The sequence below is a fragment of the Lampetra fluviatilis genome, chromosome 33 (genome assembly GCF_964198595.1).
Source record: "Lampetra fluviatilis chromosome 33, kcLamFluv1.1, whole genome shotgun sequence".
Lineage (NCBI taxonomy): Eukaryota > Metazoa > Chordata > Hyperoartia > Petromyzontiformes > Petromyzontidae > Lampetra > Lampetra fluviatilis.
Window position 1 is genome coordinate 55,909 of NC_136307.1, and position 27,453 is coordinate 83,361.

At 47.4% G+C, this 27,453-nt stretch overlaps 1 protein-coding gene across 1 annotated transcript; it reads right to left on the reverse strand.

Moving 5' to 3' along the window:
• Positions 1-3,394: 3,394 nt before the first annotated feature.
• On the reverse strand, positions 3,395-27,431 carry CFAP91 (cilia and flagella associated protein 91). Its single transcript, XM_078872168.1, has 18 exons — positions 27,276-27,431; positions 24,754-24,830; positions 24,404-24,516; positions 22,529-22,597; positions 22,375-22,431; positions 21,178-21,347; positions 20,765-20,942; positions 19,901-20,058; positions 17,464-17,667; positions 16,486-16,601; positions 16,068-16,178; positions 13,321-13,392; positions 12,299-12,445; positions 9,732-9,953; positions 8,788-8,936; positions 8,558-8,649; positions 6,140-6,216; positions 3,395-4,122 (listed from the first exon to the last, which is right to left on the reverse strand). Exons 1-18 carry the CDS (start codon positions 27,325-27,327, stop codon positions 4,117-4,119), a joined length of 2,070 nt encoding a protein of 689 aa, XP_078728294.1. The 5' UTR covers positions 27,328-27,431; the 3' UTR covers positions 3,395-4,116.
• Positions 27,432-27,453: the final 22 nt, after the last annotated feature.

Consider the following 27,453-nt stretch of genomic DNA (forward strand, 5'->3'; position numbering starts at 1 on the left):
ACTAGGCTCTAAGGAGAGCTGTCTCGGGTGTGGACCAATCAACTTCAAGGACAGTGCACATTATCAGAGTTATGTTTTTTGTTTGCATTATGACTGCAGGTATTGTGGTCTATGCAAACATGACTCCTTGTAAAAAGGTGTCAGTTTTGTTGCCAGATAGAAGGGTAAAAAAACAATTATCATATTTTTACTGGCAAATGAGGTTCCCATAGTGTAGATGCTTGCCCCGAGCTCTCATACTCTGATGGTGCATTGTCTTTGAGTTGTGCGCCTTTTGGCGTCATCTGGTCCAACCCATGTGAGACTAGGCTCTAAGGAAAGCTGTCTCGGGTGTGGACCAATCAACTTCAAGGACAGTGCACATTATCAGAGTTATGTTTTTTGTTTGCATTATGACTGCAGGTATTGTGGTCTATGCAAACATGACTCCTTGTAAAAAGGTGTCAGTTTTGTTGCCAGATAGAAGGGTAAAAAAACAATTATCTTATTTGTGGTCTGTTTGAAGTTTGATGTTACCGTTTCTGAAGATGTTTCTCTTATGCAAGTTTCCACAGCTCGTGACACTGTTATTCACTCTGGCATATGTGTAGTGACGTATATTGAGTCACTATTGCGTCTAGCGCTAACTATTGGAAGAAGGGTGGTACTGTGCATGTTAGCGTCTCTCTCTGGCACCAGAGTGCATGGCATAGAAGCGGGCCCGAGAGGGCAGGCTTCTGGTGACGGCCAGAGAGAGGGCACTTCACACGTGACATGAGGCCCAGCACCTTCCAGTAGGATCCAGAAGGGGGCGTGGCCAGGCCACGTTCAGGGGCATCAAAGGGAAGTCCCGAGCGCCGATCCGGGCTGCCTCTGGGAATGGAACCCGCCGGGCTACGTCTTCGATCTTCGGTCTTCGCGCACGGCATCCTGGACCAGGCAGTGTGTTAACTAACCTGGTCTGAGTGTGTAGTTACCCGTGGTGGTCACCACTCTATGTCGTTAATCAGTGTACGTTTATACAGTTACCCTGTTGGGGTGTTATAATAAACGTGTTGCCTCCAAGTTCAAGTGTGCGCCTCTGTGGAACCCACTACATATGCAAGAAGAAGCTATGGGCTGCATTGTTATGCACGTGTATGCTAATAGCTCTAATTTTACAGGTGTTGAATATTGCATTTGAAAATTAGCATTACGTAGTTTATATAAACCGGGTGGTGGTGTTGCATGCCTGTAATCCAGCACTGTGGAGGCAAGGGTTGGTGAATCGGACAAATGTAAAACTCTTCCTGTTTTGGGATAAAGGTGCCATACCTTGGCTGGCCAGGATAAGGACACTACGATAGTGTTTCCTCCTCACGCGTGGGTTTTCTCCAGTTTCTTCGTACATGTAAACATTAATTAGCCAATAACACCTTAATATATAGAGGAACGAAGAGCTTGGGCATTTGCTGGTGCCAGATCACCACGTGGCTGTCTTCCTGCTCGTCTGTGTGTCCTCACGCCTGAGTCATTCTCCGGGCGTGAGCGAAACTGAGCGGCAGCACGGTAATAAGTTCACATTATTATGCAGTCAGGGAGCTGTTATTTATGCACAGCTTCTACTCAAGGATAATAACAATTCTGTCAGCCATGCATTACCAGGATTTAACAAATTAAGACCACAATTTACCTCTTTGCTTGGGCAAACAGTGCCCTGCTTGGTATTTTACTCACTGCAACAGATATTTTTGATATGATTCTTTCGTCCACATGTCTGGGGTAATATGGCTGAGCACAGAGGAATTAAATCGAAATAATCTGAAACATAGACTAAATATAAATAGTAAAATAAAGTCAATCTATATATATAAAAGAGAAATTTGTGAATGTATGTTCAAAATGTTTAGCGTACTTCCCGACATGCAACAAACTTGAAATTTGCCATGTGGGTACTTTCCAGAATGTACACCATGCAAAAATTATGAAAATTACGCTTTTTTTTGGGGGGGGGCGCAATAATACATATATTTAGCACGGCAAGTGAGCTGTGACGTCATATCTCTGTCATGTGGGTTACACCCACTTACGCATCCCCCCCCAACCCTCCGCGAGTAAAGTCCCATATACATGTTGCTGGCCTAAGGCGTTCTTCGCACAGCAATGGTTTGAGTCGTTTACTGCCGTATGCATCCTGAAAGTTGTCTGCAGCAAGCACGTGTATGTGTACCTATGGACATGCGCGCGTGTGTGGGGGGAGCGGTGGGTGTAGTGGTTAGCGCGCTGCGCCACGAACCCGGCGACCCGAGTTCGATTCCCGCTCACGGCCATAACCGGTGACGATTATTTGAACCGGTCCTGGGCCTCCCGTAGGTCGACTCAGCCTCAAACGAGTAACTGGTGTGGTGTATGAACATCGCCACTGGGGAGACAAAGGCGGCCTGGCGTGGTGAATCCAAGTCCCGGGCGAAGCCGGGTAGTAAAGCTAGTTTAATTTATGTCACACAAGGAAATCGTGTTATATCAACTCTTTATTTTACAGGACAAGCATCGTATGCATTTGTCGTATGCCCTGACTTGTTCCTTACCTTGCCCTCTTCACCTTACAAGAATATAAATTGTCATTTGGTGTTGAATTCTGTAAAAACCTCGTACTGCATTATCATAACGCCAGTCATTTACTTAACCAATGAAGCTTGACCAAGTCTCAATTTGCCTTCACTAGGGTTCTGCTTTAGATGTTTAAGTATTTTGCCCTTTATGTTTTATGGGCAAACACACGGTGCATTTTTATACTTGGGTTGTTTTACAACTGGGAAACTGGTAACCATCTTCAGAATCGATTACTGGTTCCTAAAGTCGTTAATCGGTAATTATTTGCAGTGGATATTAATAATAAATGTACTGATCGGCACACACAAACACACAAGCGTATAGTGGCCTCAGGACATTTGATCCTTACGGCGTACCCCGGGGTACCAAATAATATAAAATGACCGAGGCAATTAAATATTTTATTTCTGGGACACTATTTTTTCTGGGGTGTACTTAACTACGCGACTGGGGTACCAATCAATCCGAAATCAGTGCTACTCCGCGATGTTGAATCGCTTATCGAAAAATTCAACTTTGAATAGTGCATCGTGTACAGCTCGTCGAGATGAGTCGATTGCCGCACCGCCGACCATCAACAGACTAAGAATGACTGAATCACAGACATCGTGCGAGAGCCGGGGTACGATGGTACCACGAGGTACCGCCATAAGGTTATTTGACCGAATTTCTGTTTAAAGTTACAGGTGCAATCCTGCAATTGCTCACACCACTGCTGGTGGAAGAGCCTCCACTAGAGGGAGCTCTAGGGGGTATTTGGCCTACTCTTCGACACTAATCAAAAGTCTTGGAAGAGGCGGGTGTACCCATACTTTACTCCACCATGTATGTTGAACTTCTTTTGCACCGTATATAGCCAACTGCGCTAATCGGAGGTGTGTGTGCCGATTGACTGGTCAACCCGTTTCTATTGCAGGGTGAACAGAGGCTGGAGGGTGTTTAAAACACATTCCCTGTTTCAACTGTCATGTGTAGAAATCGAATTGAACCAGTGACCTCTGGGTTGCAACTTCAGTGTGCTAACCTCACACCCCAGGAACTCCCTTTATTTATCCATTAAAAATGAAAAGAAGTTGTGTGTTTATTGCTCCATATTGCTGTATGTGGAAAACCGGTAACTGTTTTTTCGCCAAAAATGTGTCCATTCGGTGATGAGTAATATGAAGAAAAACTTTACAAACCCTAGTTTCTGATTAAATTTGTCCCCACACAAGGCAAAACGGTGCTCACTATAGCATCCACTTGGTGATGTTTGACAATCTCACCACCTGGTGTTTTTTAGGCTATGGAATTTTGTTCAGAATACGCACATGTATTGTGAATCTGTCTAGACGTATTTCTATAAAAGTTAGCAGCAAGGTACACATGTTTGTCTAATACGGGAGGAAACCAGTTTGCCTCGGAAAACCCATATGGACAGCGGGATAATCCTCAAACTACAGGTACTGCTCTGTATGCCGAAAGGTAACCAACACAAACACGCGTACAGTCTCGCATACGAGAGCCTCCGATCTCTGCGTCTCAACGTCGCCACCGTCTGCCACCTCACTCCTGTGGAGGAAAAATAAGTGTAACCATGGATTCCACTGGTCCAGATAAGCATGGTTGGCTACGTACGGTGTGAAAGAAGTTCAACATACATATGCCAGCACCTTGAGATCTTGAGTTCTTAACGCAGAACCTATAGCCCATAATCCTATAGCCATTGGACCCACCCCATAGATCACAGCTACAGAAAATTACACAGACACATATATAAAACCCAAAACCTATATCCAATAGCACATATGACATCGGGGCCGTATGAGTGGGAGGCTGGGGAGGGAACCTCTTCTTTAGCGATAGCCGAAGAACACTTTCAAATCCCTTTGGGTATCGGCAACTACACACATTGGCACCTATCGTGGTCACTTCTGTCGCTACAAGAGGCCTTTATGCGCTAAAACTAGACGCTGTTGCCAAGTCTAAAAAATATCCTTGTAGTACCCGATAAGTGGAGCTAACATGTTGCTGCTGTGAAGGGTCTATATTGTTTGCAGGGCATTTCCAAATGGAAGGCCTCATGTGGCCACGGGCCATATGAAATTAAGTTGAGGCCATTTCCAGCCCTCAAACTGGATTAAGGGGAAAAGTAATCACATGTCGAAACGAGATAGGCGACATGAGGAGGCAGAAGCAGAAGACAAAGCCTAAGCAACAGTTCACAGCCCCAGCAGCAACATGAATAACAAAATGTCATCACTGTAAATCATGAAATAACAGCATTGTAGAGAGCTGCAAGGTTGGACACAAGATGAATATGCAAACAACATTCGCGTATAGGTTCACTAAACAATTAACTATACTTGGTGGGACACAAGTGTACAACAGCAGAATGTGCCAATGCACTTCTGGGCATTACAGAGGGATGCATTCTGGACTTGCTTATCCAACCAGTCTCAGCAGCAGGCTGCAACATGCATGACAATCTACATTGTCATGCATCTCACGTTACATCTGTTTTCACAGCGGGATATGTAACATACTAATGTGCATAAAGAAGAATGTTTCCTTTGCATACTACCTGCTATAACTTATGTATGGACACATTGAGAAAACGGAACAAAAGCTCAAAAGTCCACAGAGCAGCATGGAAGGATACGTGCTTATAGAATTACACTGACAGACAGGAGAACACATAGATCAAGATTCTAGATTTGAAGCTTTCGTGACTGCAAGGAATCATATTCTTAGGTTTTTTAGGTAAAGTCACGTAGGTAAAACATCAAAATTAATGAAAATAAAATAAAATAAAAACAAAAATCACGACGTTTCGGAGGCAACACAAGTCTCCGTCATCAGGTGGGACCGTCACAGCCAGATTAGCTGCATCAAGTGAGGCAATGATTCCAGATGTAATCCCTTAAAAGCGAGTTGAGGGGGGAGGAGAGGGAGGGGGGAGCTCATCAGAACATCAGAATATGGTAGCCAATGAATGGAACGTATCGGGAGGGAGGGGGGGGCCCCCCCCCCTCCCTCCCGATACGTTCCATTCATATTCTGATGAGCTCATCAGAATATGAATGGAACATCAGAATATGGTAGCCAATGAATGGAACGTATCGGGAGGGAGGGGGGGGCCCCCCCCCTCCCTCCCGATACGTTCCATTCATATTCTGATGAGCTCCCCCCTCCCTCTCCTCCCCCCTCAACTCGCTTTTAAGGGATTACATCTTGAATCATTGCCTCACTTGATGCAGCTAATCTGGCTGTGACGGTCCCACCTGATGACGGAGACTTGTGTTGCCTCCGAAACGTCGTGATTTTTGTTTTTATTTTATTTTATTTTCATTAATTTTGATGTTTTACCTACGTGACTTTACCGAAAAAACCTAAGAATACATAGATCAAGATATACGAACATTTATAGAAATGATATCAACAGTTTAGGAGAGTGAGCTTGGGCAAGAAAGATTGCTACAATCGATGATATCTGATGGACAAGAATGGTGACAGAATGGCAGCCAAAGACAGGAACATGCCCAAGAGGATGACCATTGTGATAAGTGAATACATCGTTAGGCATTACCGATTGCTTTGTACTCCTGGCTGCTGCTAGTACAACTCCATGTGCTGCTGCCAGGTGGCGTCGCTGTGCCGCCTTCACTGCTCAACCACACACAACAACAGCATCAACACAACAATCAGCATTAATGCTACCAACAACATAATCAACAACACTATACGACCTTGAACACCAATACCACTAACACTTCAACACAAACACTAACAACATTATCAACACCAACATTTACAATATAAAAATCAATAACAAGCAACAACAGCGTGACCATCAAATACATCAATCAAACCACATCACCTGGAATGCACATATTCTCATCAGATCTAAGAAGCTAATAAAGTTGGAGCCTGGATAATGCTTAGATGGGCAGCTAACTGGCATAACTGGCATTATAGGCTGTGGAACTGTGTAGTGGGCATCATCAGTGCAGCAAAGTCCACTGTTGTCCTATACTTTTATGTTCCCATATCAACACACTCTGCCTAACACAGACTAGCGTGGTGAAATATGGTAAAAAAAATCCCCATGACCCACAGTGTGAGGAGCCTCTCATCCAACAGTGGAGTGACCATAAATATTACAATCATTAACACTGTGTAGAGTCGTTCTTCTTGATGCCCTGTGGGAGTGTAGACTCAGACGGAGACCAGGGTTGAATATTCAGCGCTGCTGGCCGTTTATTCACGCCAACATCCGCACTCTTAGTTCCGTCGCGGGTACTCACTTCTCCCTGTCCCTGAGCCCTCTTTCCCGACTCTCTCGACCTTCGTCCAGGCTACCGCGTACCCTTCCACCCGTAGCCTCCTTTGTCTCTCCGGCTCAGGAGCCTTTCTACCTGCTACCTGGCTCCTCTCTCTCTCTCTCTCTCCCTGGCTCTCCTTTGTCTCTGACCCCTCCCCTTCCGTCCAGGTTCCCCTTGTATACCCTCAGCCCGGGCTCCTCCCTTGTACCTGGCTCTCCTCCTCCTACCTGGCTCCCCCACCAGCAGACGTCTCGCTCTGTCTACTGACCCCCCTCCTACCTGGCTCCCTCACTAGCAGATGTCTCAATCTGTCTACTGACCCTCCTCTCTCGCCCTTCTGGCACTCCCCTTTTTGCTTGGACCCCTTCCCGCGGTTTCCCGTCGTTGGGTCCCCGCAGTACTCCTCTACAACTGTAAAACAGCTGGGATTTACCAAAGTGTGAGGATGCCATCACCAGTGTGAATGCCAAGCTGGGTACATGGGGCGATGGCCCAGCAAGTTCGCCGTTTGTTGCAGAAGTTCACCCTGGCTAACATTTTGGCTGTAATATCCACAAGTACATGTTGTCTGATTCACAGTGGGCAAAATAAATGTCCACCGACATTGGAAATAGTAGGCCACTGGAGGGCAGCGTCATGGTGCAAATTTGAAAAAATTTCCACAAATTACTGCAATTGGATTGCACGTAGCAATAATTATATTATCACTCCCAACTGGCAGACAATGCCCGCTTGCAGGCCGGTGCTGAATCACCTTGTGCTGCATAGGGACAGCTTCCACTAGGGGTCTCCTTTGAATTTTTAGATGCAATGAAAGGCACTTGACTTGCTGAGGCAGTACACAAGCTCTATATAATGCACAGATTATGAACATCGTCCATGTGAGTTGACAAATACTTGTTTTGCAGGAGACCAAAGGAAAAAAGACAATGTTGTGAGTTAACGTGGGGGGACTGGCAGATGGTAAATTATTAATCATTAGCCTCATTCACAAGCATCCTTCAGACAGGCTGATTCTGACACCAATGGTACCAGCTCTCAGCAAGCTCCAGATCCTTTTATATCTCTTGTACCGGATTATTCAATCGCATGTTTTAGTCGAACTTTTCACTAGCCTGGGCCATGTTTCATATTCTTGGTTGCTTCGGTAAAGTCACATAGAAGGGAAATAATAAGATAATAAAAATAAAACATAATAAAATAAAATTCTCACGACGTTTCGGCCACAACGCAAGCAGCCGTCCTCAGGTAAAGAAACAGAGCTGTCGGAAAGACAGCGTCCCAATGAACACTGCTAAGCTTGGCAGCGTATTTTAAGCTGGAAAGCTTAAGCTGGAAATCTTAAGCTGTTTCGCAGTAGAGGCAAATGTTGCTATGTGTAATCTCAATTGGGCAATGTGCAAGTAATTGGCATGTTTGGCCAATACCACTTACATTGTATATTTTTTTTACCTATGGGAGGAAATCGAAGAACCCGAAGGAAATTCATGCAGAACAGGCGGAGAACAAACTCCATACACTCACTCTGTCAAAAGAAAGGTAGACACACAATCCAAAGAACTAAGGTAGAAGATACAAACTGGAAGGCGCCCGAGTCGGCAATCGAACCAAGGCCCTTCCTGCTGCGAGGCACGAGTGTCACCACCACCGCACCACCACCCTGCTGCCCCCACCTGCCTCACCTTTTTCTCGTACTTCCCTCCGCTGTGTCTCTGGAATGAGAAATCCATGAACCAACTCCGCCACCACCTCTTGGGCCTGATGTGGAGTCAGACTGCAGCACAGTTGACAACAACTCAATAAAAGACATCAGCAAACATGATCACAACCAACAACAGCCGGCAACAAGTGTGCTGTGGCCGCTGCACCTCTGCAGTGTCCGTGTTCTGCTTGTGCTGGCTCTGTGCTCTACCTGTGCTGTGTCTCTCGGCTCATCTCGTCGAGCTGCTCTGCCAAGATCTGCACCTCAAGCCGAGCCTGAGCCTCAGATGTCGACTCCATGGCATTGAGAAGCACAGACTCGAGGAACTCATCCACTGTGGCCTGGTGAACCCCAACCACCTAAAAACACAACCACCACAGAAAAGTAGAACAATCAACACCATAATTTCCCACGTAACTTTGTGCCATATTAACCAAAACTGCCTACAGTGGGGCACACACCAACTGATGTTTCCCCAGTGGCATCTGACCTGACCAAACCAATCTGTTGGCAACAATGGCAGAAGTTTGGTTATGCTCGAGGGGCCGCGTGTACATCTGTCAACAGATGATGACATTATTTGACTAAATTGTAATTTTTATGATATTTGAACAAGGCATCACCTTCAGAAAATCTATAAATGTGTACAGTGACAATGTGAACATCGTCAACAATATAAACAACATACCATCAACATTATCACAAACATTATCAACGGCAACTTGAAGATCAAGACAATGAATATCAAAGACAGCAATGCAAACATCATCGTCGTCATGCTCTTCCATTGGCTGCAGATTGCTCCTCCCTCCGGACTCGGGTGGCCTTGTCACAGAAAACACTTTGCTTTTGCCTAATGAGGTTCAATCATTCCACGGCTCTGTGAAAACCTTACCTTCACTAAGGCTCATGCATCCACACTCCTCTTACAGTGGAACATCATAAGGAGAGTGATCACCGACACCCCCTTAAGACCCTGATAATTGGTACATTCTTGACATTTATTAGAGAAGACAGTTAACATTTTTTTATTGATGTAGGACCCTATATAAATAGCTTAGAATTTAGAGACTGCCCCCCCCCCGCCCCGTTTGGGAGTTTTTAGACCCGCCTGTGCTCTCTAACGAATGCAGGCGGTTGCAGTGGCGCCCCACCTGCTTGAAGACCTCATCGTGCTCGCGCCGCGCTCGCTCTTCATGCTGCCGCCGGCCGCCCTCGGTGGCCTCGCGACGCCGCCGCCGCCGCTCGGCCAGGAGGCACGCGGCATGAAGCCGCCGCTCCACCTGCAGCCGCTCCAGCTCCTGCGCCGTGTGCAGCAGTAGATGGGAGAGAGCGGAGCCCTCGCAGGCGGACAGCACGCTGCTGCGTTCCTCCACCTGCAACAAGGCAAGAGGCTCTTGCTTAGCGGTCTCACAAACCCCGGAGGATGGCAATCCGATGGTACGATTGTCACACCACATTGAGGATCAGTGTGCCTAATGTCGTGTCTGACTACGAGTGGGGCATGTATTCGAGCGGCATGAAATGAGAGATGCGTTATTTCGGTATGTTATCATTATTCATAATTGGGGATAATTCGGCACGGCTGCGCTTTCTGCATATATACAGTATTAGTAATTCGCCACGAGCTGAATTTCCGTACCAAATGGTCCAATTTCAGCACACACGTGGAGCGACATCGCGCGCCACAACCAAAACAGTTACTCAGTCTAGTGTCGGCGCACGTGGTGAGCGTTTGTGCAGATCTGTTGCTTTGGACTTTATAGTCCTCATTACAGTAAGTACACACTAAGTGTATTAAGCCCCCCTCCACAACTTATGTCACCTACCACATGGAACCTACCAAATCCTCCTTCTTCACCTGCAGTGCTGGTTACTGATGTAATGAGTTCAACTGAGTCGCAGACGTACACTTGGAGGCAACACATTTATTTAACACCATCACACGGGGTAACTGCCCCTTAACAGAATAACAACCTAATGTGGTGACCACCAGGCAAAGTACACTAATGACAACGTGACTAGCTACTACGGACCAGGACCACAGCTCGGGTCCAGGTCCACGTGTTGGAGACTCGGTAGAACGTAGACGAAGGTTTCTTCAGGATGAACAACAACGCCGGCCCCTCTGGGGGACCCGGCTTATATTCTCTGCAGCGTGGCTGGCTCCGCCCTTGGCCACGACCACCTTCCAGAATCCTCGAGCAGGATCTGGATCCCAACCACATGACCACCCCTAGCCCCCATTTTGTAGACCTAACCGGTCACGTATCCTCTCGGGTCAACCCGAGTGCCATGGCCTTTAGTAACCCCTTTCCTACGGCCGGCACTCCCACACCCTGTCCTGTAGGGCTGACACTGCACACCAAGCGTGATGCCATCCAGCGCTATCAATCAGCGATGACCGAGCCCCTCTAGGGCCGGTACTACACCCACACCACGTGGTGTCCGCAATGTCACTACACCGCACGCCGTGCCCCTCTAGGGCAGGTACTACACCCACACCACGTGGTGTCCGCGATGTCGTTACACTGCACGCCGTGCCTCTCTAGGGCTGGCACTACACAGTGACATCCCGCGATGTCACTGCACTGATGGTAAGTGTTACTTTTTTGGAAACTAATTTTTGATAAACAAATTGGGAAAATGTTTTGTATTGGGGCAGGAGGAGTACCATTGTACATAATTCGGAATGTTGGATAATTCGACAAGGGGGTTTATTGTGATGGGACCAGGTGACTTGGCTCTCTGCAGCAGCAATGCATACATTGTATGTATAACTTCTTTTGCACCATACATAGCCAACCATGCTCATCAGAGTAAACCCAGTCACCAATGACTGCACTTAATTTGGCAACATTCAAACGCTGAGAATTAAAATATCAGTTTTGCTGTCATGTCACGAACCTCACTCTCATATGCAAAAAGAGTGGCAAGTGCTGCCCTATGTGTGTGGATCAGAGGTCGCTTGAAGGGATCTCAGATTTGTTCAAACACCGGATCTATTTTCCCCATAAGAATGAATGGAAATAGCATTAATTGGTTCCCCACCCAAGGATGCTCCTATTATGGGCCATTTTTACACAACGTTTACAATATTAAAATACAGTACAGTATATAAAAGCATACAAAAAACAAGAAACACAGTTATAATTAATATAATAAATGAAATCGAATTTCACTTTACCTGTAGTAAGGAGAGTGGATGGCTTGAGTGGAAGGTGGTGAGGAGGGGAGGAGGAGGTGTCGGTGTTGCTTGGAAGGAGAGTCCCCCTCCATAAAAACGTTGGGTAACTGCCCTTCTTTCTTTTCTTTGCTTTTTTTCTAGCACTAACTTTGATTCACTTGAGGGCCTTTTTACTAAAAACTGATGAAGATGTTGTGCGGGTCTGCACTGGGCGAGAGCTACGTGTAAACTAGGTCGTTCGCCTTTGTCTCGGTTGCCCTGGCTACGCATCTCGGCCCAAACCGGTTCTTTCCAGTTGTTCGACCTCCGAATTCTTGTTTGACGTCCAGGGCAAAAAATGGTCGAAAATCTTGTTCGATCACCGAATTGTTCGAGTTCTGGGGCGTTCGATCTCCGAGGTTCTACTGTATACCTACCATGTGTATAGTTGGAATATGTGGGTCTCTGAGTATGTGACATTGTAAGTACCTGACTCTCCAAGTACATCTTTTCATAAGTTAGTGGTTCATAGTGTGCTGCAAGTCACGTGGGTACCTGATTCTGGTGCACCGCGTGCTGTCTCTGCAATGCAAGTGTGGCCTGCTTGGTGGCTCGCAATGCTGCCTGCTCTGCTGCCTGCAGCGCGTGTGTGCTGCGAACCTCCCGGATCAGCTCCAGCCTCAACTCCTTCTGCTCAAACATCTGCACCAAGAGATGAAGACACAGGGACTCAGGGATACAGACACATGTTTCAAATCCACATCCAAAGTGTTCGTGCTGAGGCTGCAACAATGCCCGTTTGATTCCACACTTGTAGAAACAGTGCCCATACTGTCATGATCATGCTGTCCTCGTACAAGAAACAACCTCAGTTCACATGGGCCAAGATCATAAGCAGTTGTGATCTATTTGGGGTACTGTGATAAAGAGACCTGGGCAGTGATATTACCTGGCTTCCTCAACTACTAAATAACTAAATAAACAGCATGCAACAACTTGTACAGAAGTACAAGGCAGCATAGAGCAAGGTGCAATTTGGGGCATGACTTTTAAATACTTCTGAAAAGCTGCTGCTGAGGAAAAATGACAGAAGGAAACGCCTCAAATTTTGCAGGTTTTTGCCAACACGTTTCAACAGTCAGACTGCGCAAGACATAGCAGTCTTCATCAGGGGTGTCTATATTACTCTCCATTACATCACCTGTCATTTTAAATGTATCGGTGGCTATAGGTTTAATCACTGGCCTCTTAAAACCTGTTCAGGTGACATCCACCGAGGTACGCTGACTCAGAGTGGTAAAACAATCTTAGATATGGTGACAAGATGTCAGTGACAAGATATCCATGTTGAAATTGTCATTATTAGGTGTCTGAGCTTGTAGTGTGGCAAGGTGAAGGTATTAGTTGAGATTTCCATGAATGTGGGGTGTGCTCAGATATTAGTAATGAAAGCCAGTGTTGAGTTGTCACCATGTGTGATGAGGTGTCAGTGAGTATGTGGTGTGTGATAAGTGTATGCGATGTCACAGGGTATCTGTTACATATTTCAGTGGGCAGGTTGCACCACTGCCACGCACCTCATTCTGAGTGGACCGCCCACGCAGAAGTTTTTGCAGAAAAATGGCGGCCAGTTCCCTCTTATCCTCCTCCTACAGGTATGGGAGCAACGCATGGGGAGGAAGCATGATCCAAACACTCAGCATTGTATAGTTATTGATCGTGTCAAGGACCAGAGCAGATTTAAAATATTTGCAGATTTTTTCGAACACAGTTGCTGAGCACAAACCCATATGCCTAAAATGTCAAGTAGCCAACAACAAACACCACCGTCAAAGTTGTACAAAATATCGATAAAGAATTAACACGTTTTCTGAAATGAACAAGGTAATAATGTCTTTGGAAAAGAGACAATGGGAGGGAATTCCAAAGTGGAGCAGTGTTAGCAAAGAAGCATAAATAAATATGATGGGACCTGCAGTGAGGTGAGTAGGTAGGTGAGCTGGTAAGTGAGTGACTGAGTGGGTAGTTGGGCAAGTGAGTTGTTGTGACCTGCACTGTGGTGGTGAACACAGTGCAGATGAAACAAAACATTCAGTCTGGTTGCCCGAGTCCTCAACATGCTTGAACCCTTTAATGATGGGAGGATGTGGAAAATGGGGTTCCACATTCTTCACCTGCTTCATAACCCATACCACCAATCATGCTGGCAGCAGTCAATAGTTTAACTTACATAAACCCGTAGACTGTAGAATGCCTTCTCGGTATCAGTCATGGGATATTGTAATAAATGGGAATAGGCCCACCAATTTATTTTGGCTATCTGTTACATCTCCTTCATTATGCACGGTTTATGGTGAGGCTTAGTGGGTTACTTAGGACAGTTTAAGCAGCTTCACAAGCTAGTCATAAACCTCACCTATCAAGCAGCGGATGCCAGTCACAGCTGCAAACCATCAGAGACATTATCTCTGGTGAATACACAAAAACTAGATTTGAACGAGAAAGAGTGAAAAACGGTGTAGGCTTGGATCATTAAGCGTTATCAGTCACATCTGAGTTTATGTTAGAAACAGGGTTTAGTTGATTCAAGGAGATAATGAATGAACATATTACTCTTCATACCCTAGATGCAGAAATAACTATAAAAACTATGATTGGAAGTGGAAGCCTTCCTGTTTGCTACAGCAGAGCAATTAACTTCATTTTTCAACAGAGAATAACATGAGAAGTAGAAATATATATAACCACTGGCAGAGTCAGTGGGGGGGGGTGGCACGTGCCCCCCCAATGATCCAATCGAAATCCCTAATTTCGATCGGATCATTGGGGTTTATTAGTAATAAATTGACATTTTGCGGCCCCCACCATCACTGTGTAGCATACTATTACGTGCCAGGGACTCCATGAGATGATATGACAATAGTCTGAGTCCATAATTGTCAATAAGTAACAGCAAAGCAGTTATAAGTGACTCACAAAATTGTGCGCAGTTGCGTATACAGTACACGACTTCCCTGAAGGCATCAACACCTTCAGCTAGCGCGATGCCGATCACACGACGCGGTTCGAGTTCGACGCTCAATCGATGGCTGCGCCATCGCCGCACACACGTCAAATAAAAAGCAAGGGACAAGTACTTACTTACTAACAGCGCCTATCATTTTTCATTGCTGGATGGGGTTGCCCCCCCTATCTGAAAACCCTGGCTCCGCCATTGTATATAACCAGAGTTAACTGTGCAAGTACGTCAGCGCATCTACAGGAATGGCCAGCCTACTGGCCTCAACAGTGTCCCCAGATAAGATGTGAACCGACACGAGAAAACTCCACATTATACACCTGCTGATAAGGGCAGCCTCCAAAGGTAGTACAATGGGTTCATGCCTCTGTACTATCAGGTGGCTGGCCTGCAGGAAAAAGATTCACTAGGGCACCCTGATATCTGGTAGAGCTATGAGAGGGCATGCTGACTACAACTGGAGCAGAAAAATACTGGATCAAGTACCAGCCAGCAACCTCAACCAGGTACAAACACTGGGCAGATGCCCTTCACAAGACCTACAATGTGTAAGTATGTACTGATGCGCTCACCCGACTAAGTTTAGATTATGTTAATAGGTGTGTACAAGGTACTGTATGTGTGCAATTGTTGTGTCCCAGTGTGTTTAAGTGTTTATAGGTATGCACCTGGCTGGGTATGTGATGTGCAGTTGTTGTGGTAGGTATGGATAGGTGTGTATTGGTATATATGGGTCTGTATAGATATGTCTCTTACACATGCCCAGCCAGTGCATGCCTAAGCAGCTTCTGTTTGGCCACATAGAGAGGGCTAAACAGGCCAAACATGGGCTGGAGAAGAGATGGACTGAAAAGGTACGGGGGGATGTGGAGCTGAGTGAACTAGCCGAAGACTGGTACCAGCGTTGTCAAGATGGCCTCTGTAGAGGAGGCTCGTGAAGGACGCTGCTGGGCAGTTGGAGGCAGTCGCCTTCCAACAACAACTCAGGCCAGAGGAGCGATGCTCACAACAACGAGCGGAGTGCCCGGTGGCTAAAATGCAGCAAGTTGGCACAGTAGGAAGTACAGCTGGTGCATCTACCAGTCATCTCAGTCAGCCAATCCATGGCACCTGGGTCTGTCCCGTGACCTCCTGTCAGTGAGCCTTCGACACTTCACGTGGCCTCAAAGTGCACCTGGCCTGGCACAGGCGCCATGGTGACGTCACTGTCACTTAGTGGCGAATGGCGAGTATTGGTATTGATCTCACAAACAGCACTTACCACTATAGTCTATGAGGCTAAGCAAAGGATCTTTGTCTTTGTACCTGACTGGATGTGTGAGTGGTTGGTGTGGGAGGCCTTGGTTCTGGTTTCTCTACTTGCTCCAGGAAACGCAGGGGCGGTGACACCTGCATCTCACGACGCTCCCTCAAGGCCTGAAACAGAAATCCAGTAGACACACGCACACAACACTGGAACCCCAGGCATAAGAGACAATGAGACATGCGTAAGATGCGTAAGGCATGAGACACACGAGAGATAAAAGAGACATAAGAGACAAATTCAGATGGTCACTGGACTCCGTTATGGTGTGACACAGGGACAGGAGACCTGAAAGAGACAACAACATGTGGCAAAGTGAGAAATGAGCAAACGCGATACAAGACATTGTTGTGTAGCAGGGAGAGTCTGGGAAAGTCGGGCAAATGGTGAAAGCAGCGCGAGTCAGGGAGACCATGGCACCTTGTAGGCCTCATCCATCATAGCCATCTGACGGGCAGCCCGCGGCTCCATCTTCGGCTGAGACACACGGACGTTGAACAAGGATGCTGGGAGACACGACTCCAGCTCCAGAAGACCTGGCAGAGACACAAAAGATATAGAGAGACAGAATCAGGCGACTATGGAGACACACGGATGGTGGGATGCACAATTCCATTTCCACCACGCTTGACAGACACGATGGTGACACATTGACACATGGGAGCCCAATGGGACATGAGAGGGTATAGAGACTGAGACATTTAGAACACAAAATATGGTATGGCTTGGTGTAGTGTGGTACAGTATAGTTGGATTTCGATTTAAAGCTCTCGTGACTGCAGGGATTCATCTTCTTGGTTCTTTCGGTAAAGTCACGTCGAAGGGAAGTAATAAAATAATAAAAATAAAACATAATAAAATAATTCTGGTGTAGCATAGTAAGTTGTAGCATACAATGTCTTGGCATGGTGTAGTAAAATAATAATAATAATAATAATTTAGACTTGTACAGCACCACACAGTTTTTCCAGGAGAAAACGACTCGGGGGTGCAAAGAACCACGGGCTTAGAGAAGGCAGCCACGCAGTGAGCTGGCACTACCAATAATTGCCCTAGCTGTGTGGCCCTCTAGAATTCAAGATTTTTCAGCTAATTAATGAGTGTTTATACATGAGGAATTAATCCAGAACACCCAGAGAAAATATATGCTTGCTAGGGGAGCAACAATCCATACATATGGAAACAGATGGAGATTAATCCACTGGCTGTACCGCCGTCTCTTTAAATTCCAAGGTATGGTGACCTCGAAGCCCACAGAATGCTTAACGACATTTGTGGAGATCCACCAACCCTCTCCTCCAGTGTTGGATGACAGGTGTGCGCCACCTCTGCCCGGTACAGTCTAGCATGGTGTGGTGCAGTGTGGTGCAGTGTGGTGTTGCGTGGCATGTGGGCTACCATGGTAGGAGTTGAGCAGCTGGGGCTGAACCTGCCTCCCTTGTTTCTCCGTGGGATGCCCGTGCTTGGTCTTGGTGAACTGTCCCAGCCGAGTGAGGGGAGCGAACGCCCGTGACGCAGGGTCAGTGTAATCGTGAATAACGTCGCGGCTCGGCGCGGCTCCTTCCACCACTCGCACCCAACGCGCCACAAGCTTGCGCACCGCTGTACCCACCACGCAGCCACACCATACGCGAGTAATGAGGAAATAGTTACAAAAAGTCCAAGTGATTTCCTGCTCAAAGGAGCATTGGGGCAGTGCTCATCTTCTGTTGACAGCCCTGAGCCAGTGGTACAAAATTCCACATTCCTGAAGCAGCGATGAGTCTATCCATAGACTGATCACCACTGAGTCATCTGGCAAGACCGCTGAGCCACCTGGCTAGGCAGTAGGAGAGTAAATGGTTAGTGAAGATGACGAGTAGTGAGTCGGTGAGTACGTAAGTGGCATCTAAGTAGCGATTGAATGATGGCCTAGAGATTATTAAATGAGTGGTTATTGAGTGCATAGTGAGTGGTAATTGAGTGGTTAGTAGATAAGTGCTGTGTGAAAGAGCGGATGAGTGAAAGGTATGTATGGGTTAGCTTTTCATTGGATGTATAAATGAGTGGGTGAGTGAGTGGTGAGCTAAAAAGTGTTGGTGAACTTATAATAAATGTGTAGAGGTTCACACCAGGGAGATGGAGGCTTTTTAGAGGCAACATGTTTATTAACAATCAAGCCCCAGACACGAAGGGGTATATCTGCCCCTTCACCAGCTCACCTAGGGAGGTATCCCCTCCGGCTAACTAACTCTAGCACACACTGGGTGGCGACCCCAGACCAGACCCTGGCTCGGGTTCAGGTCTCGTAGTCGGGCAGGTCTTCTCTCGGTGACGACTTGAGTCTTGATTCTTGCTACAGCCGCCCGACCTGTTCAGAGCTCCGGCTTCTATTGCCCGTCGCGAGGCTCACTCCGCCCCTAGCCACGCCCACCTTCTCGAGCCTTCCAGAAGGACCTGGTCCTGGTCCCGTGTTCCCCCAGCCCCCTCCTTGGGTGCCCCCGGGCTGGTACCTCCGGTCACCAGGCCTCCGGGTTCACACAGAGTGCCATGAACGTGAAGTGCAATGTCATCCATCCTCGATTGGCGATCTCAGCTGGCCACCGCTAGGGCCGGTACTGCATCCGCAGTGCAGGCTGTCCAGAGTGTGCATGCCGTAGAATCGTAGATCGTGCCTCACACAGCCCGGCTCACACATCATGCAGTGGCATCCCACGATGCCACTACAAATGGTTGAGTAAACAGTTCCATTCCTCTCCACCCCATGACCGGTCCTTTCCTCACTGCCTCCCCACCACCTCCGGACATTCTCCAACCAATCTTCTTCTTCTTTTGTATGGCTGATGTAGATGCAGAGCAACAACTACAATTTCACATTGAGGTGGTCAAGCCAGACAACCGCGTCAGCAGCAGCGGATTGTATCTCTGTGATGTGTCCACTTTAATTGACATGACTAGTACCAATTCCATCTTAAAAATCCCTTCTCCATCCTTGATTGCATCCCCACCACGCCCATCCTTCAATGCCACTCCCATCACTGATAACCACTCACATCACTGATAACCACTCCCATCACTGATAACCACTCACATCACACATCAGTGCATCTATACCCCCTGGTTCTGTCCCTCTTACCCTCAACACAGCTGCTGTTACCCCGATCATGAACACACCTCATGGACTCTCATTTATAATAACAAATATGACACCCGATCCAATTATTTCCTTGGAAAAATCTTCAAAAGTGAAATTATTTCCCACCACTCTAGGCATATCACCCTTTCACAACCTACATGATCCAGAACAACCTGGATTCCATCCTGGTAATTCTTCTGTAATCACGAATTACTACTGATAGGGGCTCTCTCTTCATTCTTCTCCCTGAGTTCCACAGCCTTTGCTACTATTGATAGTTCTCACCTGGTTAAACAAAATAAACTTAAAACCTGAAAACTACTGCCTCTGCAGTATAAAATTCACACACTTTGGCTGTCCACACAGCAGACCCAACTCTTTTTTTTTAAATCCAGTCCTTCTCAATACTCTGCCTATGACTGACCGTGTTAATCTATCCAAATGTATATCAGTGTAATCTAACACTCCACCTCAAACAAAAAGAAGAAGAATGTGCAAGTCTTGATTTTTTTGCAGTGTCTTGAGAGGTGCTTGCATTTAAGAGGTTCTGTAAAATAAACCTGAAATCCACCACGATGAGGAGAATAGATGGTGAGTGGCAAGTAAGTGTGGATGTGCAAGGGCGCATCAGTGGATGAGTGATGAATTGTATTGAGGTTCACACGTGCGAGTACATGAGTGAGGGATGGCGCTGCTGGCCGTGTGGGCGAGGGTTCTCACAGCGCAGGTGTTGTCTGCGGATCACGTCCTGCGCCTCGCGTCTCAGCTCCTCCTCGGCGCGTCTCTTCACATCCACTTGAGCGGCAATCGCATTGGCCCGGCCATGCTCACGGCGCCACAACAACTCCTCCAACACCCGCACACGCTCCTCCTGCAGGCTGCATGTGACAAGGGCCAGCGGTGGAGCATTCGCCACTTGTTGCAGAGGTTCGTGATTCAATTCTGATGCCCGCCCTAGTAGTTGCTGAGATCTATAAACCATAAAATACTGCGCACTCTCTGCTTCACGGTGTACATTAAAGATCCAGTGATGTAATTCGCAAGAGTAGGCCATTGTGTGCCAGCACCATGGTCCACATTTTCCAAATTATAAAATTACCTGCAAATGAATCAATTGGGATTACACGTAGCAATCATCACCTCCTACTGGCAGATTAACGTCAGATTGCAGGCCAGGTTTTGAGTCACCTTGTGCCCACAGAGTTGCCACTTGTGGTGCCCTTTCAAATGTTTGATATGATGCAAGTTGCTTATTACATATAAAGCGCTCTGAGACACCTCGGCGTTCAGGGCACTGTATCAAAAATGAATTAATCATCATTATTAACCACAAAGCAAACACAACTCTGCATTGCTCTGCTGTTTCCCATGTACCCCTCATGCGGCACATCTCTCTGCATGTTCCCATTTCACTCCACGTGCTCCTGCGTGTTTCCGTGTCCCACATATGTATCCATGTGCCTCCATTTCTCGTATTCAGATTCAGCCTTCCTGAAACCCCATGTGCCTGTATCTCATATGAGTGTCCGTTTCCCTGAAGATTCTGCGTGTGTCGAGGTGTCTCCGCGTGTCTCGGTCTCTCACAGGTGGATCTCCCGCTCTCTGAACGCCCACTCTCTTCGCTCGGCCTCCTCCATGAGTCGCCTTCGTTGGTCTCTCCGCTCCGCATCATGTAAGGACGGCAGAGACTCCTCCCACGCTCGCCGAGCCCGAAGCCGCTCGATCATTTCCACCTCCGCCAACCCCGCCGGCAGACCTCGCTCTGTGAACACCACGGCCATTACACACACGGTGCAGGGTGGTGTGCGTGTTGGGTGATGTACCACGGTGAGCAGTATTGTAGAGCACGTGGTGCGATGCGTAGCGTTGTGTGGTGTGGTGGGGTCTCGTGTGAGATGGTATGTTGCGTGGCGGGGTGTGGTGTGTAGAATTGTATTGTGTGGTGTATGCATGTAATACAGTGTGCTGGGTCGAGCAGTGTGGGCCTGTGTTCTCACCGTGTGTCAGGGCGGTTAATGTGAGGATCTCTGGCATTGGCACTCCGGGTGGGACGATGTAGGGAGGAGAGAACGGCTCTGTTTGAGTCTCGCTGTCCCTGAAATCTGTCTGAACAGACACGGAACGTACGGCAGGGATTCCGGCCACGCCATGCTCCTCGCCCACCACCCTACAACCCACGGAGGGTAGCACAAGGAAGGGACATGGGGGAAAGCCACAGGGAAAGTAGTGCAGAAAAATAACATAAGATGCATTCTAAGTAAAGCAAATTGGGGAAAAGCCGATAGAGCCATGGATAATATAACTTATGTTTAGTCATAAACAAGAGGAATTTCACCATATTCATAAAATACATTCCAAGAGTTAATGCTAATGATCCATGCTGACATTATTGACAATTACACTGCAGATGTTCATGCCCAGCCTTTTAAGCACTACCAAAAATCTCACCACATTTTCAATAAACAATGCATTAGAAAAATAAAATGTCATAGGTTTGTTTATGGCAGTGGCCTCTCTTTAGAGTAGAAGGATAACATTTAGATTTTAATTGTCACCAGCCATGCATGCAAACGTCTGCTGTGTCCTTACTGCTCAGGTTGAACCTGCCTGGATTATTACCAACAAATGCCAGCCTTTCCCCAATACCATTACTCACAGGACGCTAGTGCTATACAATGGTGCCTTGATTCAGCACTGTGGAGGCAGTGAGGGACAGTGGATCACACAAATGTCGTGAAACACCTTTCCCATGGGCATCGCGTTTACCATACCCTGGCTTGCCGGGAAATGTAAGTACAGCAAGTAACCGAAAGAACCAAGAATATGAATCCCTGCAGTCACGAAAGCTTTAAATCGAAATTTACAGCAACTAAATTAATCTTCATCTGTTTCCATCTATATGGCGATAGAAGTGTTGCTCCCCTCGCACACTTGGGTTTCTCCGGGTACTCCAATATAGGACCCAGAACACATATCATCAGACACGGCTTCCTCCCACGTGTAAATTAATTTTGTTAGCCAAACATCTCAAAATAGGCCACAGAGCTTGGGAAATTGTTGGCGCTGGCTCTTGCTGCCTTCCCGCTTATTTGTAGTTTCCCGTGCCTCTGAATCAAGTGCGCATTACAAATGTGTGTATTATTCTCAAGGCACACACAAGCACACTACACACTTACCATACACACAGAACTCACCGGGGTTGCTGCAGGATGAGCTCTACGGGATGTGACAGCAGGAAGGGAATATGAGGCCTGAAAACAACACAACACCACGTTAACACTATAACTCACACCTCAACACACAAATACATTGCGCATGTACGTGTGTGTATTTTGCTGTGATCCTCACCGCTGAAAGAATCGATATCGGCTCCGCCCCCTCACTTCCTCATTGCCGCACATAGTCTCTCTCCCTGGCCTGCAGGCCCAGAATTCACACCACCAGAATCCGGCAGGTATTACAATATCGCACATCACATGACTTCTGTTCTATTCCAATGGCATCAAAGAAACTCACCCACTACTGAGTTAAAAAGTTTCACTAGCTGGACATAACATATAAGAGGAAAACCATATTTGGCAAGTTTCACTGGCGCAGGAACATGCCGTTATACTCAGGGAAAACATGCTGTGACCCGGGGCCACAGCAAGATTCCCGACTCGGGCGCATTTCTGTATGGAGTTTGTATGTACTCCCCCTGTTGTGCAAGAGATTCTTCTGGGTTCTCTGGTTTTACCTCCTTCACTATTAATACCATATGGTGTCAATCTCAGTTAAAATTTCCAAATACGGGAGACCCTTGAATATCGCGGGTTTATCATTAATGGTTTCAACCTATCACAGGCAACCTTTCTAAACAACAATTTAGTTATCGCGGGGTTTAGTTTTGGCTTTTTGCAGTTATACACAAGTATCACTCCAGAAGCTTTTAGAGTGATGGTGTTGGGTGGCTGATATCATGGTGTGGGGCGGGCGAGGGACGCGAGGCAAGTCAGTCGCACCTCAACCTTTTCCGTGTAAGCATCTCGCAGACAAGACAAAGATTCCTCGCATAGCCTTAACAAACTGTTGGGTCAAGTGCTGTTAGCGAGCACCTATGAAGGCCGGAATTGTACACGACGGGATGGATGGCCAGCACCACGCCCGACTGCCTTTGTCTCCCTCGTGGCGATGTTTACACACCACACCAGGTACTCATTTGAGGCCGAGTCGACCTGGATGAGGCCCAGAACCGGTTCATATAATAATCATCACTAGTGTTGGCCATGAGTGGGAATCGAACTCGGATCGCCGGCTTCATAGCGAAGCGCGCTAACCACTACACTACCGCTCCCCACTCGTGGATAACCACACACACACCCCTATTTTGTTCACCATCATCATCGGTAAGTACAGTATTTATACTGGTAGGAACCTCCTGGTTACACCAGTCCACAGGGGATTATTTTGTCCGTCCGTCCTGCATCCAAAAATGGGAGGGGTGGGGCTGGGTGGAGAGGGGAGGGGAGGGTGGGGAGGGGCTGGGTGGGGAGGCTTTGGGTGGGGAGGGTGGGGAGGGGCTGGGTGGGGAGGGTGGGGCTGGGTGGGGGGGTGAGGCTGGGTGGGGAGGGGCTGGCCACCCTGTGGTGCCCTTATAAAACTTAACGTTTAACCTACTCATGCCGGCTTGTGCCCGCCCTCACAGTCGGCCATATTTGCGGAACACACCACGCCGCCGTTGACCCTGGCCAACGTTCCTACCAGCCCCCTCCGCAGGAATGTGTTTCAGTCGTTATACTATTTACTGTCGAGGAATGTTTTAGCATAGAGTTTTTACATGTTTATTTCATTTTTTTTATTTAGTACTGTACAGTACTTATTTAAATCTCGAAAGATCATTTTTGGTGCCCGTGTACCTAACCCCATTATTTAGTTAAGGCATTAGTATTTGATTATTGTGGTTTTGGCGTTCGTGGCACTTTCCAAGAACGTAACCCCTGCAATATCCAAGGGTCTCCTCTATTTGAAAATTACCTGCAAATCACTCACTTGGCAATCGTCGCTCCCTAATGGTAGACTAATGCCCATAGCTAAGCCGGGTACTGAGTCACCTTGTCCTATACTGGAACAGCTTCCAATAGGGGCTCTGCACTCTGAGACGTTTCGTTATGTGATAGAGCACAACTGACATGCAAGTTCATTCATGCATATCCCTCATGCTATGTCATCCGTAAGATCTCTCACCGATGTGCCGTCATAAGGAGAGCAGGCTGCGGGATACGGGCCTCCAGACGAAGTGAGTATGCAGGCCGGTGCGGCAGGGAGCTGAACATAGTGGCATAGTGTGGCACCTTCACCTACAGGCAGCAGTGAGGACATACTGACATAGTGACGCAGTTTGATGTGTGAGTGTAAGTGAGTTAGGGTATGTTAATATTCAGGGGTTAATGATGTTAACACAGCCAGGAGTGGCTGAAAGACAGACAAGCACAATGTGTGATAATTTTCATGGTTAATGTTTATACTAGCAAGTGTCAGTGACTTCGTGTATGGGTGAGTGAGTTCGTATTGCTTTCTGAACGTTGATATCTCACTAGTGTCTGCATTGTTGTCTGAGCCACGAGTCGCACACGAGCCTGGTCCCTCTCGCTGGAGAGTGTGTAAACAGGGTCTGTGAAGAAAAGCAACAATATCAATGTCACCAGCAATAACATGATGGCCCCATGGCATCGCCCTCCCTCGTGGTCTTGCGATGCCAGAATCCATCTCACTTCAACACGTGAACGGATGGCATCGCTCCTTCTCCAGCTTACATCCGCAGGTGTGTTTTCCACCTTTATCTTCCACTCCATTGTTAGTTTCGATGACTAGCCATCATCCTTTCTAACGATGAGCTCTGCCCAAGCCCATTTACTTCCCAGTTATGTCTCTGATTTGTATTTTCTCCCTGGTTCATGTGTTATGCTTTCTATTGCCCAGTGTTGCTCAATTCAAGGTCTATTTGTTGCACGCAAAATCCCGTGATAGTTGTGGTGTCTACTGCCCGCAACATCCACAAACATTTAATGTAGGGGTGGAGATGCAGCCGGCAGCCGGCAGTCGGCCAGGACATGCATATTGTTGACAATAGTAATACTGTATATGATGAATACTTGTTTATAAATAGCATATAAATGTCAAAGCAAATGTTTAGACAGGATGCCATTCCAATACCCCAGAGGTGTGGACTCGAGTCATGTGACTTGGACTCGAGTCAGACTCGAGTCATGAATTTGATGACTTGCGACTCGACTTGGACTTGCATAACAATGACTTTGTCCCACCTATGAGATGTGGACTCGAGTCATGTGACTTGGACTCGAGTCAGACTCGAGTCATGAATTTGATGACTTGCGACTCGACTTGGACTTGCATAACAATGACTTTGTCCCACCTCTGCAATACCCCATACAGACCAGCCGCCACTGGGCGAGTGGTGTGGTGTCTGCAGGGTTGTTAAAGGGCAACGCGTGGTCAGAACCGATTACCGGTTAGAAGGTGCAAGCCCTGACAATGTCACGTTCGCGCCACTGCCGCAGCCTCCAATCGAGGACGCTCTCAGGCTTTAGAATTTGGTCGACTCTTTTGTAAGTACGATGTACGATGTACTTACAAAAAATATCACAGATTACCTGCTGGATCTCCTCACTGTTTCGAAGAACAAATGTGACCTAAGGTCTTCGCTCATTTACCAGCTTCACATTCCTTATTGCCGTACAAATTCTGGAGGAAGGGTCTTTGCTATTGCTGCCCCCAGGGTCTGGAATGCTAAACTGCAACTTGGATCACTACCTGTGGGATCTTCACTCAAAACTGCTCTAGAGGAGTTGTCCACCCCAATGCTATTCAGAATGACGTGAAATCAAATGTATCGTACCAGATGACCGCTGAAAAGTACGATCTTGAGTTTTTATTATAGTGTGCTGATCTTTAAAGGTGTATTGGAAATGTTTGATACTGCTACTGATACTCCTGCTGTTATGGAGTGACTCATGCAGCCACCTATGGCTGCAAAGTTTGGTCGTACATGTTATGTATCTCGTTTATAATTAAATTTGAATCACAGTTCCTATGATCACTGTTACATTGTGTTTATAGATTTATTTATGTGATTTTGAAAACTTTTGGTTTAGCCATGTTTGTTTGTTGGTAGTACAGAGTTAGCCTGATAACTTTAATCTAAATTGTCTTATGGTTGTTATTGTTTGACTTGCAACCCACTGAAATTTTTGCACACAGCGTTGAAATGCGGTGTTTTTTTCTGGAAGACTGATATTTTTTCCTGGATGTTTCTGTTGCGTGTAGTCACTTTAAGATGTTTCTTGTTCATGTTTTTGTTTGTTGCTGTGGCACCCGAGTCAAGAGCCGCATGGCTCACACTCACAGGGTTATCTATTCAGTACTGTATATATAAAAACTAGCTTTACTACCCGGCTTCGCCCGGGACTTTGATTCACCACGCCCGGCCGCCTTTGTCTCCCCAGTGGCATGTTCACACACCACACCAGTTATTCGTTTGAGGCTGAGTCGACCTAGGGGAGGCCCAGGACCGGTTCAAATAATCGTCACGGGTGGTGGCCGTGAGCGGGAATCGAACTCGGGTCGCCGGGTTCGTAGCGCAGCGCGCGAATCGCTGCGCAGTCGCTGCCCCCCCCACACACACAGGATAAAGACAAAGATTCCCCGTGTAGCCTGGGAGACTGTAGGGGGCAAGTGCTGTTAGCGAGCACCTATGAAGGCCGGCACGGCACACGAGGGGGTGGGTGGCCAGCACCACGCCCGGCCGCCTTTGTCTCCCCAGTGGCGATGTTCACACACCACAAGCAGTACGCGCGGTTTTCGCAGGCTTTCATTCGATAATTACCGGTAATGCAAAACACAACTCAAACAACCCTAGTTGGGAGTGTACTTCTCTGGCCTGTGTTGTGAATAAGGTTAATTGCTCGAACCGTCTACGGTATACGTGGTCCTTGCTAAGGGCACAGTGCTAGTGACGAGTGAGGTTTGTGTTGGAGGCAACAGCAGGGGCCGTGGCGCTTGCGGGAGGAGGAGGAGGAGGGGGGGACGCGGCTCTCACCGTAGGCGAAGTCAAAACTCCTGGCCGCTGCTGGGGGAGCTCGGACCGCCATGACCCCCCCCGCTCCCCAGAGCCACGGGAAGTAGAGAGAGCAGGGGGAGAGTCACGGGGAGAGTCACAGGGAGAGTCACGGGGAGTGGGGGGGGGGAGAGTCACGGGGAGTGGGGGGGGGAAGAGT

Bases quoted from the DNA above. Each gene is read 5' to 3' on its own strand.
- CFAP91 (XM_078872168.1), bottom strand. From the start codon at position 27,327: ATGGCGGTCCGAGCTCCCCCAGCAGCGGCCAGGAGTTTTGACTTCGCC. The intron at 22,598-24,403 runs GTGAGAGATCTT...CTGGGCCTGCAG, and splicing joins CTCCTTATGACGGCACATCG to GCCAGGGAGAGAGACTATGT. The intron at 8,937-9,731 runs GTGGGGCGCCAC...TTGTGTTTTTAG, and splicing joins ACGATGAGGTCTTCAAGCAG to GTGGTTGGGGTTCACCAGGC.